We start from the raw sequence: 14,970 nt of genomic DNA, 5'->3' as shown, positions 1-14,970 counted from the left end.
TCACAGGGTTGTGTGTGTGTGTGTGTGTGTGTGTGTGTGTGTGTGTGTGTGTGTGTGTGAGAAACGAAAGAAACCTGTATGAGGAACAGGAAGGAGGGGGGACAAAGTAGACTGGAGAGAAAGAGAGGGGAGGTAGTCCAGGTGTAGGAGGACAATCAATCTGCTGGGGACCATTGGTTCTGGGTTTGAAGTGGGATTCTTGATTTGCTTGATGTCTCGTGCATCTTCTTTCTCTTCCTGACCTCCTGCACACATCTGCATCTAGCCTGTGTGTGTGTGTGTGTGTGTGTGTGTGTGTGTGTGTGTGTGTGTGTGTGTGTGTGTGTGTGTGTGTGTGTGTGTGTGTTAGCTCTCTGCTGTACCTCCCAAGCCGTGACCCACCTGCTGCTGTTGTCGTAGGCATTGCTTTTCAGTTTTGGGAGCCTCTCGTGACTCTCTGTGATGTATTCCGGCCGTCACACGTGGCTCTGCTTAATGCTTGACCTTGTGCTCACTCGCCCTCATCCTCCTCCATTTAATAACAGAACAGCAGCTCGTCTCTGACTGTGGTCCTCTCCTCTCCTCCTGATTGACAGGTTCATCTCTGCCATCTAGTTTGTCTGTTCTTGGTGGCCAAAACAAAACATTTAACGAAACAAGGAAATGTAATAACCATTGTTTGGTAGCTGTTTTTAGTGTTATGTTTTTGGAGCGTTACAAGTATTTTTTAACATGTTACAATAAAAGATTGTAGTGTACAAATTCACATTTATAAAAAAACATATATATATCTATATATGAGAAATGTATGTTCTAATGCAATAAAGAGAGATTAAGAATTATCGCTAAGACTCTTCTTCCTTAGTAAAAGTGTCCGTACTTTGTGTCTTTTTGGTTTCAGAAGCGTTAGCGTTCAGTTGAATTCAGTTGTTTTTTTACCACAGTGATGTGTCATCAGTTGTAGTTATGAGCCCAAAAACATACTTTATTCAATGACAAGCCCCAGTTGGCTTTAAACTCTGCATGGTAGTATGTGGTAAATGTGTCTTATACTGTAATATATAATACTTGTTTTAACTACATACTATACTATGACACTTATTAGACTCTTTAGTATAGTACTAGTACTATAGTAATATAGCACTAGTATAGTAATTATGGGGCTGTCTTAGGTTATTTCCTGTCATAGTCAGAACCAGAGAAGTGTTTATGTCCAGGCACAACACTAACAGGATTCTGTCGTGGTATCAGGTGTAAATGCACTAAAATGTCAAGATATAAAGTCAGAATAAACATCCAGTATAATTCACATATTAGGATAAAAGAGCTACAGATAGAACAAAGGAAAAGTAGGTGTACAAACAAAAGCAGTTCAGCTGTCTGTAGGCTGGAGCGAGTCACAGGGGCCGGGGGGGGGGGGGGGGGGTCTGTCCTGGAGTCTACCTCCATCTCTACTGTCTAGTAGAGATAGTGTTGAGCTCCAGGTTGTTGAAGGTTGCTACACCGACAGTCCGTCCGTCTCCTGGAGGTCAACTCGTCTCCACCAGAGATGAGGCGTCGTCTGCAGGTGGAGTTTGACTGATGGTGTCCAGATGTGCAGCTGTTGGTTCACAGGCTTAAAAACAGAAAAGCTGCAGCATCGGAGGATCCAATGCAGAGGGTCCTGGGGTCAGAGACAAGCTTCAGACTGTCTGTCTGTCTGTCTGTCTGTCTGTCTGTCTGTCTGTCTGTCTGTCTGTCTGTCTGTCTGTCTGTCTGTCATCGTACAGTATATCATGGCATAGAGATGTGGAGTCATGTAACATGATCACAGGACAAAGCGTCACGTGAGATAGAAACTTATAGTTGGAGTAAAATATGAAACTGTGTTTTTGTTAGTTAAGCTTAAACTCCATTGATCAAACTTATTTCCTTCTGTGTATGAAACACAAACTTTGACTGTCATGTTTTACATATTTGCGCCTGGCTGAGTTTTCCTTCTCGTCCCTAAACAAATGCAAAGCCAAGTCCAGGTGTTCATGAACCTTGTCCTTTACGATGTTTGGACTCTGCATGCAGACGAGCCAACATCAGACTCTAACGCTTCAAGGTAAATGTTGGAACGCGACTATATTCTTCTATTCATTGTCTCAAGGAAATGCAAACAAAAGGAGTACGCAGGTTAAAATATTTACTATGTCTATACTGTCAAGGCTGAAATGCTGTGTATTGTGAACATGTGTTTATTCTGATCAAATCTGTCCCAGCAACGTCGAGTTAATCACCTTTAAGCTATTTAATGACTCATTTAATTGACTCATTTAATAATTCATTGCATTTTGAAGCTGAATCTGTTCCTCACTCAGTTCCAGGTTCATCCTCAGAGACACTGAACGTGCTGCTCTCACTGGTTCTTTCTAAGTTTTTACTCTAGTCCAGGATGGAGAAGTCCAACGTCACCGCCGGCTGCTCCACTTGTAGCAGCGTAGACGGCCTGTTTGTGGTGACTCTCGCCATCATTGCTCTCTGCCTTCCTTTGACCTTGCTGGCTGCCTACTCCCTGTTTACGCTGGTGAGTACGTGAACCTGGCGACTTAAATCTGAGCATTTGGACAGTTCACTGAAGAACAGGAAGCCATGAAGCTTCTAGAACCTGTTCCTCTGAGACTGCAGCTGCAGGATCATTGTAAGTGCTTGTATTAAGATTGATTTAGTTTGAAGAATCCTAAGGCTTCACTGAGAAAACGGTAAAACTGCTGTTTGCTGCTGCTTCCATCGGGTTTGTGGTCGCACTCCACCTATGGTCAAGTTCTGTTGAAAGAGTTTAAATGAAGTTGTTGGTGATGGGGTGCTGCGTTCAGGGCCAGCAGCCTTCCTGCTTCCTTCCCCTTTGTAAGAATGGGTTTCAGGTTACTGTATGTGCAGAGGTCCAGTCTAGACACAGCAAAACTGATGCAAATGGTCCAGACTCACCAGAGGGTTGAATGCATCTGATTTGTCTGCACCATTCAGCATTTTCCTTGCAAAGTAAAACGTGTGGACCAGAGCTAATGAAGCATCATGATCTCCAGCCAACGTGGAACCAGCTGCAGTAAATGAGGCTCCTCGTGACCAGAGTGGATTCCTCCTCTGTCCTGCAGGTCCAGAAGGATCAAGTTGTTCCCGTCTACATCATCAACGTCCTCCTTTCTGACCTGATTCAGCTCTGCTGCATGGTGGTTGAAGTGTCGCTTCAGCCGCTCAACTCCGACCTCTTCTTCTTCGTCTACTACTTCGGTGTGGTGGCCGGCGTGGGCTTCATGGTGTGCGTGGCTCTGGAGAGGTAGCAGCGGTCTCGCTCTGCGTCCACTCGCCTGCGGCTGATCCGTGACCTTCATGCGTGTCTGTTCCTGCAGGTACCTGGTGGTGGCCTGGCCGCTGTGGTACCGCTTCAGACGAACGCTGGGCGTCTCGCTGGCGGTCTCTGCCGTGGTCTGGACTCTTCCTCTGCTCTACATCCTCCCTGTGCATTTCCAGGCGGACTTTGTCGTCAGTGAAACCATTCTGGCCGTGGTCTTCCTGCTGCCCTACCCGCTGCTCCTGTTCTTCCTCGGCGGGACCCTCAGAGCCTTGTACACCTCCATCAGCGTCCCTGCTGCTGAAAAGCGGAGGATTGTGGCGGTTCTGGTTCTGGTGGTGCTCATTTACACGCTGATTTTCCTGCCCAGTGCCATTTGGTCGCTGGCAGAAGATGCCAGGAGTAACAACACCTTCAGCGATTTGTCCTTCACTATAATCAAGTTCAGTCCTCTAGCCGACTTGTTCCTGTATGTTTTCCTAAAGCAGGGAGGACTCGGGGACAAGCTTCTGGCCTTTGTCTGTTGCACAATGGAAAGAAATGACATCAGTAGATCAGCATGAAAGGAAATAAGACATAAGTTACAATTCAACTGTTAACATGACTGAGTTTGAGTAGATGGTTCTACTGTAATAAACATCAGTGTTTGTCTTTGTTGTGTGGGTTCTGTTAAATCTTACAACAGCAGCTCACAGTGGATGAGGTCAGACATGCTGCTTCCTGTGGTTGCGCCCCCTTTGTCTTAACTGGAAACAAACAGGAAACCACAGTGTTACAGCAAAGAGCCCAACAGTGAATGTGCAGCGCTGCGTTTACAGACAGAGCTCTGTAAAAGATGAAGTAGATGCTGGACGCCATCATTTATGTTTATGTCAATGCATCACAGAGAAGCACGAGTGACTGCATCCACCAGAAAAGCACTGCAGACATTTACACTGCAGCATGTATTCGCCTCATATTCACCCAGCACTCATACAAGCTGCCCACTTCCTGATCTACTGTACAAAAAACTACAGGTGTTGTGGACAGATCGGTTTCACCAGTGTGTGGGAAAAAGATGGGTCTGCAGATCTCACAGGGAAGTGAACTTGCACCTCTGCTGAGAAGGTTCTTGCAGAGCATCAGCTTAAAGCTCGAGAGGTGTCACAGGTAGAACCACAAAAGGCCAGTGTTAATCCAGACGTCTTCAGTGGAAAACCTGTCTCTTCTTCAGGAATGTTTCCAGGGCAAACGGTGTGTTTCAGAGCAGTTCCCACGGAACCGGCTGGAATACAGGTGGATATTAGGTCCAGAGCAGAAGTAAAACCTACGACACTTAATGTTCAGCTGCTACTGTACCAGAACCTACACACGAACATAATGACATCAGACACACACAGTGACGGCTCCATGCGACTTCATGTGCTGCACTCTCAGCGCTGCCGGTCGATTACTTCCTGAACTGCAGCCTCCAACCGGACCTTCCTCATCTGAAATGCTCCACACAGCTCCAAAGGCAGTTCAGCGTCTCCATCATCCAGCTGTTAAACAATATAAAACGAATATAAAACTAACAATGTCATTTATAATAAGGACATGAGCTTCGTGTCAATCAGTAAAAACCTGTGAAGGCGTTTCAGCAGGTTTCTGTGTGTGCGTGTGTGTGTACATTTATATACTTTGTGGTGGAATGAAGTTAGTCGTCTGATATTATTGTGTTGAATAGTTAGAGGAGGATGTGATGAAGTAAATAACACTTCACTTCTCACGGCTCCTTCATTAAAGCCTGAACCTTCATCCTGAGGCTCCTTCCTTTGTGTTCATCTTCTTCAGGGCTGATACTGTGTTCCTCACCACCAGGACTTGGATGGATTAAAAGGAGGCAGAGGAGCTTTGCAGGAAGAAACGAGGTCCTTCCTGTTCACCTGCCACGTCATCGTGTGACAGGGATAAAAGCAAGAAGACATAAAACGGAAGTGCTTTCAGGTTGAGATCGTTCCTCGCGGCTTTAGAGGTAGGTGCTGATCTACTTCACCTTTGGATGGTTGAATGCTTCAACCACGTTCAAAACTACTGCAGTGAAGTTGAACTAATTACATTCAGTTTTGTATTTAATATTTAAACACTTGAGCTGAATTTGACAAATTCCTTAATATTTAACGTTACTGGTTCTGTTATTTATTACAATGCTTTTAAACTGCTTTACAGGAAGGACATTCACTCTGTGCTGCTTCGGCTTCTAACGGTCAGCTCTTGTCGCTTTAGTAACATTATTCTGATGTGTTAAAACTTTTGTTAAACATTTGATGCATGACATAAAACAAGGTGCAATTAAAGTCACTAACAGAACTTAGATGCTTCCTGTTAGTGAACGTCTGCACTGTTGTCCAATCATTTACATCAATGTAAATGATTGGTATTAAATACAGTATGTACAAATATAAAATATTTGTCATGTTACGATCAAAACATAAGTTTGTTTATGATCTGATGGTTACATATAGGATATAAACTACATTTATGAGTAATAGTGAACACTAATAGGACGTTAGTGTATTTACAAAAACTTCTTTGTGCATTAAACTTTTGGTAAAACACATTTAACCTACATTGTAGTTTTACAGTAAACCTCATCAACATGATGCCACTTTGTGGTAAATGCAACAGAATATTTTTCCATCCATGTCCCTGCAGCAATGAGTGGTAACAAATGTGGTTGAGGTATGTGCTCAGCAGGTTCATGCTGGTTCATCCACAGTTTGTGGGTAAAGTTTACTGAACCTTTCAACAAGAAGCTCACCAGCTCATAAAAGAGTTATTCTGAGTAAAGTCTACAGTATGTGTTCTTGACTGGTGAGCTTAAATACAAATAAAAAGAAAAATAAGTATAATTCTGTGATTGAAGATTTTAGTCTGACACATAATCAATTATCATGTTGTTGATTTCTGACCATTACATATTTTCTGAAGGTTTTCTGAAAAATGGCATAGCTACATTCAAATGAATATATCTCTGAAACCACAAAGTATATTTGACTGTAAATAGTGTCATAACTATAGGGAACACTTGTGAGATGTGATATGCAATGTAAAATTAGTGTAGGTGTTACTGATGTGATGTTGATGAATAAAAGAAAAGTAAAATGTTACAGTAATATCTACAGAAATATGCACTATTAGAATGAATATCTCAGTAAAGCAGAGGCTGCTGATACTTCTAACCCCCATGAAATCATACAGAAGCACAATCGGTGAACATCAACTGAGCAAAAAGTTGGTTTCAATACAGTGAAGTAGGACAGAGTTATATCAATTTTAATGCAAACAGGCAAATGAGCTTTTCCTAGTGTGGATATTCTATATGTTTTTCCACTACTATCCACCTAAAACAGCAATAGAAGTGTTTAATATATCCAAATACCACTTACCAATACCAATCTAAACATCTGTGAAGGTGTTCATTTGTGTCCACCATTTCCAAATCTGTCGCTGTACAGGCCATTAGGGGGCGCAGGTGTCTGTGCAGCCCTATCTCCTCCTAGCAACAACTGACTGTGGCCAGTGAGGTGTCCTTTTACCTGTTATAAACTATGGAATTAGCCTAAAACACCAACACAAGATTGACAGGACTGGTAGCCAGTAAAAATGGCTGATGACATTTTATGGCCCTGGTGCAATAAACAACGTCACCAAATTGCGCCCCCTATTAATCCCTTCAGACAAGCACTGTGGGAGGGCTAGAGAGTAACAGAGTGAGTGGATTACCTCCCAGGAGGTGAAAATAAAAGAGAAAGGGATCAGTTCAACAGTAATATAGACTTTGTGCTATCATATTTGAATGTGTATGGTGTATGGTTATTTAAGTGTAACGATTACCTTAGCATTTTTCATTCTTTGGCTCATAACTCACCACATGTGATAGATAGCATGCTTTGGTGAACATCCCTAGATTCCTTTAGATTAGAGCTTTTCTGCTCAGGCTCCATCCCCAGTTCCGTCGAGTCGCGTCCAGGTCCCAGTCCAGTCGAGTCACGTCCAGGTTCCGGTCCAGTCGAGTCACGTTCAGGTTCCAGTCCAGTCGAGTCACGTTCAGGTTCCAGTCAAGTCGAGTCACGTTCAGGCCTTGTCCCAACCAGAGGGAACCACCCGTCAAACAAGTGCTATTCACACCCGATCAGGCCCGAAGTCTACTCCGTCGAGCTCGGCAGCTGCAAGCAGCCATGCCGGCTCCAGAGAGCGGTTCCCCCCGACCTCCAGGAGGAGATCGCGCCAGCTGGAGCTTCTGCCGCAGTCCCCGCCGACCTCCTCCTGGAGGAGGAGTTCCCCCCGATCTCCAGGAGGAGGTCGCGCCTGCCACGGTTCCCGCCGCGGTTCCCGCCGACCTCCAGGAGGAGGTTATACCTGCCGCAGTTCCCGCTGCGGTTCCTGACGACCTCCAGGACGAGTTGGCGTCTGCCACATTTCCCGCCGACCTCCAGGAGGAGGTCGCGCAAGCTGCAGTTCCTTCCGCAGTTCCCGCTGCGTTTCTCGACGACCTACGGGAGGAGGTCGCACATGTTGCTGTTCCTGCTGCAGTCCCTGGATCCTGCAGAGACTTTCGTTTCTGTTAAATTGTGCGCAGGAGCCGTTCCGGGGGGTGCCGAAGGTTCCTGCGGAGATCCATCAGCGCCTGCCATGCTCATCTCAGCCCGGCCGCATCCGCATCGGTTCCTGGCGGCTCGGCTCCGGCCGCATCCGCATCGGTTCCTGGTGGTTCCGCTCCGGCCGCATCTGCATCGGTTCCTGGTGGTCCGGCTCCGGCCACGTCTCCACGTCTTTCCTCAGCTCTAGTCCCTGCTTCGTCTCAGGTTCCGGCCTCGCCTCCACGCCTGTCCTCGTCTCTGGTTCGTCACCTCCGTCGGGAGGAGGCTGGACTTGGCTCCGCCCTCCCGGACTCCACCAGCCTTGTGCTTGGTCATGGGGAGTGCCGTCTCGGCCTGGCGGCCGCGCAACCAGCCCTCACCTCGCCACCATCCCCCGTGAAAGGACAGTTTGGACCTTATTTCTTATGTGTTACGGACTCTGCTTGTTGTTTGCCTTGTCGGGGAGGGATTCGGTCCCTCCTCCTGAGACCACCCTCCGCCCGCCCTCCTCCTCCTCCGGGGGGGGGTGGGGGGTGGGGGGGTGGGGGGGGGGCTCCGTGGGCGCCGTGGTAGACGCCCTATGTCATGATCTGTGTTTTTGTTCTAGTTGTTTCTTGTTGTCACGCCATGTCTTGTTGTCACGCCACATCCTGTTTTATTTTGTTAACTTCCTGTTTACCCAGTCGTCACCCTCCGGTTCCCTGTATCCACACCTGTTACCAATCAGTAATCAGTACCAGTATATAGCCTCACCACTCACAGACCCCAGTTGCCAGATTGTCGTGTTTCTTCAGTGTTCCCAGTTTCATTAGTGTCGCGAGTTTCTTGAGTGTTCTGAGTTTCGTGTTTACTGAGAGTTCTGAGTTTCGTTCGTGTTTCTTGTTCCTGTTCCTCGTGCCTGTTCCTGTTTTGCCTTGCTCCGTGTATCCTGCCTGTAAAAGAACCTGGACTAGCTACCTGACCGTGAGTTTGCCTTATCCCCGTTTGTACCTTTACCGAGCCTGTTTGTGTACCGAATCCTGCCTGGACATTTAATCAGAGATTGCCTGCTCCCTTGTTTACCGATCACTGAACACTTCCATGTATGACCTGGACTGCCTGACCCTGCCGTAGCTAATAAACCTGTGTTTTATCATAATCGTGCCTTCGTGCTGTGCATGTGGGTCCGCCGCCTGCCCGAGTCCTGACAGAACAATCTGGCCAAACTTGGACCCAGCCAGCATTTAGCCTCCGGTCAGGTCAGTGACTGTTTTTTTTTCTTGTTTTTTTACGGCGAATATTACTCGCCCGCGGAAGTATGGAGTTCACCTGCGCTGAGCTACCCGGCGACCTACGTGATTATTTCAAGATCCTCGCGGAGGATTACCGACGGGCGATTAACCCGGAGAACCAGCGCAGCGCCGTTGAGGTGGCGATATTGACGCTGGAGGACGATGACAGCGCGTTAGAGCGCCCCAGTGTTCGTCGCCTCTATGAGCGACTGTGCGTAAGGTTCGACGAGCTAAGCGACGCGCTCCGCACCACGCCAGCGCCAGTCGCACCGCCGATGGTTTCGGTTTCCTCCTCCCCGCCCCGTCGGGCCGTCGTGTCTGCACCAACCTGCCCAGCTCCATGTTTGTTCCGCTGGGAGGATTTCCTGCACTCATGCGGTCCCCCGTCTCCAGTTCAGCCACACGCTGTTCAGTCTCCAGTTCAGCCGCGCGCTGTTCAGTCTCCAGTTCAGCCGCGCGCTGTTCAGTCTCCAGTTCAGCCGCGCGCTGTTCAGTCTCCAGGTAAGCCGCGCGCTGTTCAGTCTCCAGTTCAGCCGCGCGCTGTTCAGTCTCCAGTTCAGCCGCGCGCTGTTCAGTCTCCAGTTCAGCCGTGCGCTGTTCAGTCTCCAGCTCAGTCGTGTTTAGCCCAGTCCCCAGCTCAGTCGTGTTTAGCCCAGTCCCCAGCTCAGCCGAGCCCTGTTCAGTCTCCAGTCCAGCCGAGCCCTGTTCAGTCTCCAGTCCAGCCGAGCCCTGTTCAGTCTCCAGTCCAGCCGAGCCCGGTTCCAGTTCAGTCGAGCCCAGTCCCGGTTTCAGCCCAGTCGAGCCCAGTCCCGGTTTCAGCCCAGTCGAGCCCAGCCCAGGTCTCAGTCCAGTCGAGCCCAGCCCAGGTCTCAGTCCAGTCGAGCCCAGTCCCGGTTTCAGCCCAGTCGAGCCCAGCCCCGGTTTCAGCCCAGTCGAGCCCAGCCCCGGTTTCAGCCCAGTCGAGCCCAGCCCAGGTTTCAGTCCAGTCGAGCCCAGTCCAGTCGAGCCCAGTCCAGTCGAGCCCAGTCCAGTCGAGCCCAGTCCAGGTTTCAGTCCAGTCGAGCCCAGTCCAGTCGAGCCCAGTCCAGTCGAGCCCAGTCCAGTCGAGCCCAGTCCAGGTCCCAGTTCAGTTGAGTCACGCTCTGGTCCAGCCGAGTCTAGCCCACGTTCCAGTCCAGTCGAGTCACGCCCCAGTCCGGTCCAGTCACGCTCAGTCCTTGTCCCAGTCAGAGGGCACCGTCCGTCTGACAACTGTTAGTTCCACCCAATCAGGCCCGACGTCTCCCCCGTCGAGCTCGGCAGCTGTAAGCTGTCATGCCAGCTCCGGAGGGGATGCCGTTCCTGTTCCTGTCGGCCAAGTAGATGCCGTTCCTGTTCCTGTCGGCCAAGTAGATGCCGTTCCTGTTCCTGTCGGCCAAGTAGATGCCGTTCCTGTTCCGGTCGGCCAAGTAGATGCCGTTCCTGTCCCTGTCGGCCAAGTAGATGCCGTTCCTGTCCCTGTCGGCCATGTTGAGGTCGTTCCAGTTCCTGTCCCTGTCGGCCAAGTTGAGGTCGTTCCAGTTCCTGTCCCTGTCGGCCAAGTTGAGGTCGTTCCAGTTCCTGTCCCTGTCGGCCAAGTTGAGGTCGCTCCAGTTCCTGTCCCTGTCGGCCAAGTTGAGGTCATTCCAGTTCCTGTCCCTGTCGGCCAAGTTGAGGGCGTTCCAGTTCCTGTCCCCGTCGGCCAAGTTGAGGGCGTTCCCGTCGGCCAAGTTGAGGGCGTTCCCGTCGGCCAAGTTGAGGGCGTTCCCGTCGGCCAAGTTGAGGGCGTTCACGTCGGCCAAGTTGAGGGCGTTCCCGTCGGCCAAGTAGAGGTCGCCCCTGTCTCTGGTCCCGTTCCCGTCGGCCCTGTAGCGGTCGTTCCAGTCCCCGTTCCTGTCGGCCCTGTAGCGGTCGTTCCAGTCCCTGTCACCCTCGGAGCCGCAGCGCCCGCCGGCCTCCAGGAGGAGGCAGCGCCTGCTGCAGTTCCTGCGCACCTCCAGGAGGAGGTCGCGCCAGTTGCAGTTCCTGCGCACCTCCAGGAGGAGGTCGCGCCAGCCGCAGTTCCTGCGCACCTCCAGGAGGAGGTCGCGCCAGCCGCAGTTCCTGCGCACCTCCAGGAGGAGGTCGCGCCAGCCGCAGTTCCTGCGCACCTCCAGGAGGAGGTCGCGCCAGCCGCAGTTCCTGCGCACCTCCAGGAGGAGGTCGCGCCCGCCGCAGTCCCGGCGGACCTCCAGGAGGGGGTCGCGCCCGCCGCAGTCCCGGCGGACCTCCAGGAGGGGGTCGCTCCCGTCGCAGCTCCGGCCGCACCTGCATCGGTTCCCGGCGGCCCGGCCCCGGCCGCACCTGCATCGGTTCTCGGCGGCCCGGCTCCGGCCGCACCTGCATCGGTTCCCGGCGGCCCGGCTCCGGCCGCACCTGCATCGGTTCCCGGCGGCCCGGCTCCGGCCGCACCTACACCTGTCTCTCGTCGCGGTGGTCCAAGGAGGACGCCGCTGGTTCCTGTCTCTCGTCGCGGTGGTCCAAGGAGGACGCCGCTGGTTCCAGTCTCTCGTCGCGGTGGTCCAAGGAGGACGCCGCTGGTTCCAGTCTCTCGTCGCGGTGGTCCAAGGAGGACGCCGCTGGTTCATGTTTCTCGTCGCGGTGGTCCAAGGAGGATGCCGCTGGTTCCTGCCTCGTCCTTGGCTCGGCTGTCGGACTGGTGGCCTCGCCCTCGGCGCATCCTGCTCCTTGGATGGCGCTGCCTCCTGCGGCGCCGTCCGCCTCGACTCCTCTGCCTCCTGGATCAGCGTCCGCCAGGAGGACATCGCCGTTGGGGGGGATCCCCGTGGACGCTGGCCCAGCCCAAGGGCACTGGGTGTGCCCCTCTGCCTCAGCGGCGGCTGAGCAGGATCTCGCCGCGTCTTCACCCTCCGTGAGGGAATCCCTGAACTTCGTGTCTTCCCTGTTCGTGGACTTTGTTATGTGGACTCTTGTTTTGGCCCTCCTCCGGTCCTCCCTCCACCCACCCTGCTCGTTTGCCTTGAGGGGTTGGGATTCGGTCCCTCCTCCTGGGACCACCCTCCGCCCGCCCTGGTTTGGGGGGGGGCTTCCGTGGGCGCCGTGGAAGGCGCCATAGGGGGGGGGGTACTGTCATGATCTGTGTTTTTGTTCTAGTTGTTTCTTGTTGTCACGCCATGTCTTGTTGTCACGCCACATCCTGTTTTATTTTGTTAACTTCCTGTTTACCCAGTCGTCACCCTCCGGTTCCCAGTATCCACACCTGTTACCAATCAGTAATCAGTACCAGTATATAGCCTCACCACTCACAGACCCCAGTTGCCAGATTGTCGTGTTTCTTCAGTGTTCCCAGTTTCATTAGTGTCGCGAGTTTCTTGAGTGTTCTGAGTTTCGTGTTTACTGAGAGTTCTGAGTTTCGTTCGTGTTTCTTGTTTCTGTTCCTCGTGCCTGTTCCTGTTTTGCCTTGCTCCGTGTATCCTGCCTGTAAAAGAACCTGGACTAGCTACCTGACCGTGAGTTTGCCTTATCCCCGTTTGTACCTTTACCGAGCCTGTTTGTGTACCGAATCCTGCCTGGACATTTAATCAGAGATTGCCTGCTCCCTTGTTTACCGATCACTGAACACTTCCATGTATGACCTGGACTGCCTGACCCTGCCGTAGCTAATAAACCTGTGTTTTATCATAATCGTGCCTTCGTGCTGTGCATGTGGGTCCGCCGCCTGCCCGAGTCCTGACACCCTAAGGGGAGGGGTACTGTCACAATTTATGTCAGTTCCGGTTTTATGTTGAAAGGACTTCTTGTTCCACCTCAGCTGTTTTCTGTAATCCCGGTTCACCACGTACACCTGTCAGTAATCAGTAATCACACCCAGTAGTTAAGCACCACCCCAGCCAGCAGTCAGACGCCAGATTGTTGAGTCCTTGCACCACTACCCAGCGTTCTAGTCTTGTTATCTCGTGTTGTTGATCATGCCTGTTCTTGACCGCCGATTCCTGCCTGACCCTCCTCTGTACCTTCGTCTGGATTGTGACGCTTGCCTGACCGTCTGACCAGTGAGTTTGTCTAGCCCTTATCTGTGCCGTCGCCATGTCTATCCGTGTACCGAACCACTGCCTGCCTCCTGGACCCGATCTCGCCGGTTCCTCATTGTACCTCATGTTGAGACATCCTATGTATGACCCGGACTGATTGACGACGTTTGTACAATAAAACCCTGCTTAATTCACCAAGCCCGAGAGTGTGCTGTGCATTTGGGTCCTCAGCCGTGTGTTCGTGACATTTTTTATGTATGTATAGACCCATAAATAAGTCACAAACTAGCCCAGGGATAGCTTTAATGCTAACTACATGCTATGGGCTGGATAAGGTTGAGCTATTAACTTTTATTGGATCAGTGTCAGTTTGAAATAAAAATTCATATTTTTTTTTTATTTGCTCCATCTCCTCATCCCCAGACGTTAGGTTGTATCTGATAATGGATTATCACAGCAACTCCATGGAGTACAATGATGATCATTTCCAAAGATCCTATGAGTTTGACCATAGAAAGGCTGAATTGGTCACAAAATGGTTGATGTGGGCAATCGGTATCATCAGCCTCCCGTTGAACGGAGCGGTCATCTTCGCTACGTTTTCTCAGGTATGTCTATAACAGCTGCATGTTCTCACTGGGCCCCTGTTCTGTTTGCACCATGTGAACTGGAGGAGAGTTTCTCTCACACAGGTCAGAACCTCATTAACTGTGTTCTTACAGGTGCAGAGGGACGTGACTCGGATCTATGTCATGAACCTTCTGGTCTCTGACCTCCTGCAGCTCTGCTTTATGATGGCTTTATTACCAAACGATGAGACTTTCATCTTGTTCTATGCCTACCATTTCAGTCTGATGGCCAGCGTTGGCTTCAGGACGTGCCTCGCTTTGGAAAGGTACACGTCTGTCCACACAGTGTGACCTCATTTCCATAGATGTTCCTCTCACCTGCTGCTCTTGTGTTACAGGTGTTCAGTGATCTTGTGCCCACGAGTCTCCTGCTTCAGACAGTCTATTGTCTGTGGAGTAGTTTGCCTCTTTCTGTGGTTGGTTCCTCTTTGCGTTTTCATCTTTGCTATGTTTGTACCAGTATCAATTGTCCATGTCATCTACCTCCTCCTTCCATGTCCCTTCCTCATCTCCACTCTTGTTATATCCCTTATATCTCTGTGTGTAAACAGCAGCGTTAATCTCAGTCTAAAGCACAGAGTCGTGGGCAGTGTGGTTCTGCTGGTGCTTGTTCACATGTTGCTTATTATTCCCTCTCTGATTGTATGGCTGTCGGGAGGTACAGGAAGCTATATACTGGATCATGTGCCATATGTTATTCTCAAGCTGGTTCCACTTGCAGACACGTTTCTGTATTTCTTCCTGACCAAAAGAGACACAGACAATAACTTAGGTAACAGTGTGAACAGGCCAGTGATGAACGACGAGAGCAGCCACATCAACAGCTCTGTGTAGTCAAAGAAGAAACCAGAGTTTCAGTAAGAGCAGGTGAAGTAATACATGTTATACTGCAGTGAACGTTACTATAATAAACATTCTCCAGTTAATAATCATTGGGTACATTTTTGTTGGCATGTTTTTATATAACACATTGTATGTATGTGATCATTTATTTCCTGGAAATTCAATAAAAAATCTTCATTTGTAGTTTAATGTTTATCTTCATTAACTCAAGCAGAACCAGAACCAGTGAACTCGTCACTTTCCCACTCATGTTTATGGATGAATGTAAACATTCCAAAAAAA

At 50.1% G+C, this 14,970-nt stretch overlaps 2 protein-coding genes across 2 annotated transcripts; both read left to right on the top strand.

The window, feature by feature from the left end:
- The first annotated feature begins 31 nt into the window (after positions 1-31).
- Positions 32-3,946, top strand: LOC114870371 (G-protein coupled receptor 4-like). Its single transcript, XM_029174882.3, has 3 exons — positions 32-2,530; positions 3,099-3,280; positions 3,354-3,946. The coding sequence occupies exons 1-3, from the start codon at positions 2,399-2,401 to the stop codon at positions 3,856-3,858; spliced, it is 819 nt and encodes a 272-aa protein (XP_029030715.1). The 5' UTR covers positions 32-2,398; the 3' UTR covers positions 3,859-3,946.
- Positions 3,947-5,141: 1,195 nt separating this feature from the next.
- LOC114870368 (mas-related G-protein coupled receptor member A6-like) lies at positions 5,142-14,871 on the top strand. Its single transcript, XM_041067578.2, has 4 exons — positions 5,142-5,288; positions 13,640-13,824; positions 13,939-14,111; positions 14,184-14,871. Exons 2-4 carry the CDS (start codon positions 13,660-13,662, stop codon positions 14,677-14,679), a joined length of 834 nt encoding a protein of 277 aa, XP_040923512.1. The 5' UTR covers positions 5,142-5,288; positions 13,640-13,659; the 3' UTR covers positions 14,680-14,871.
- Positions 14,872-14,970: the final 99 nt, after the last annotated feature.

This window comes from Betta splendens, chromosome 15 (genome assembly GCF_900634795.4).
Source record: "Betta splendens chromosome 15, fBetSpl5.4, whole genome shotgun sequence".
Taxonomy (NCBI): Eukaryota; Metazoa; Chordata; class Actinopteri; order Anabantiformes; family Osphronemidae; genus Betta; species Betta splendens.
This window is presented reverse-complemented; position numbering and strand designations above follow the sequence as displayed.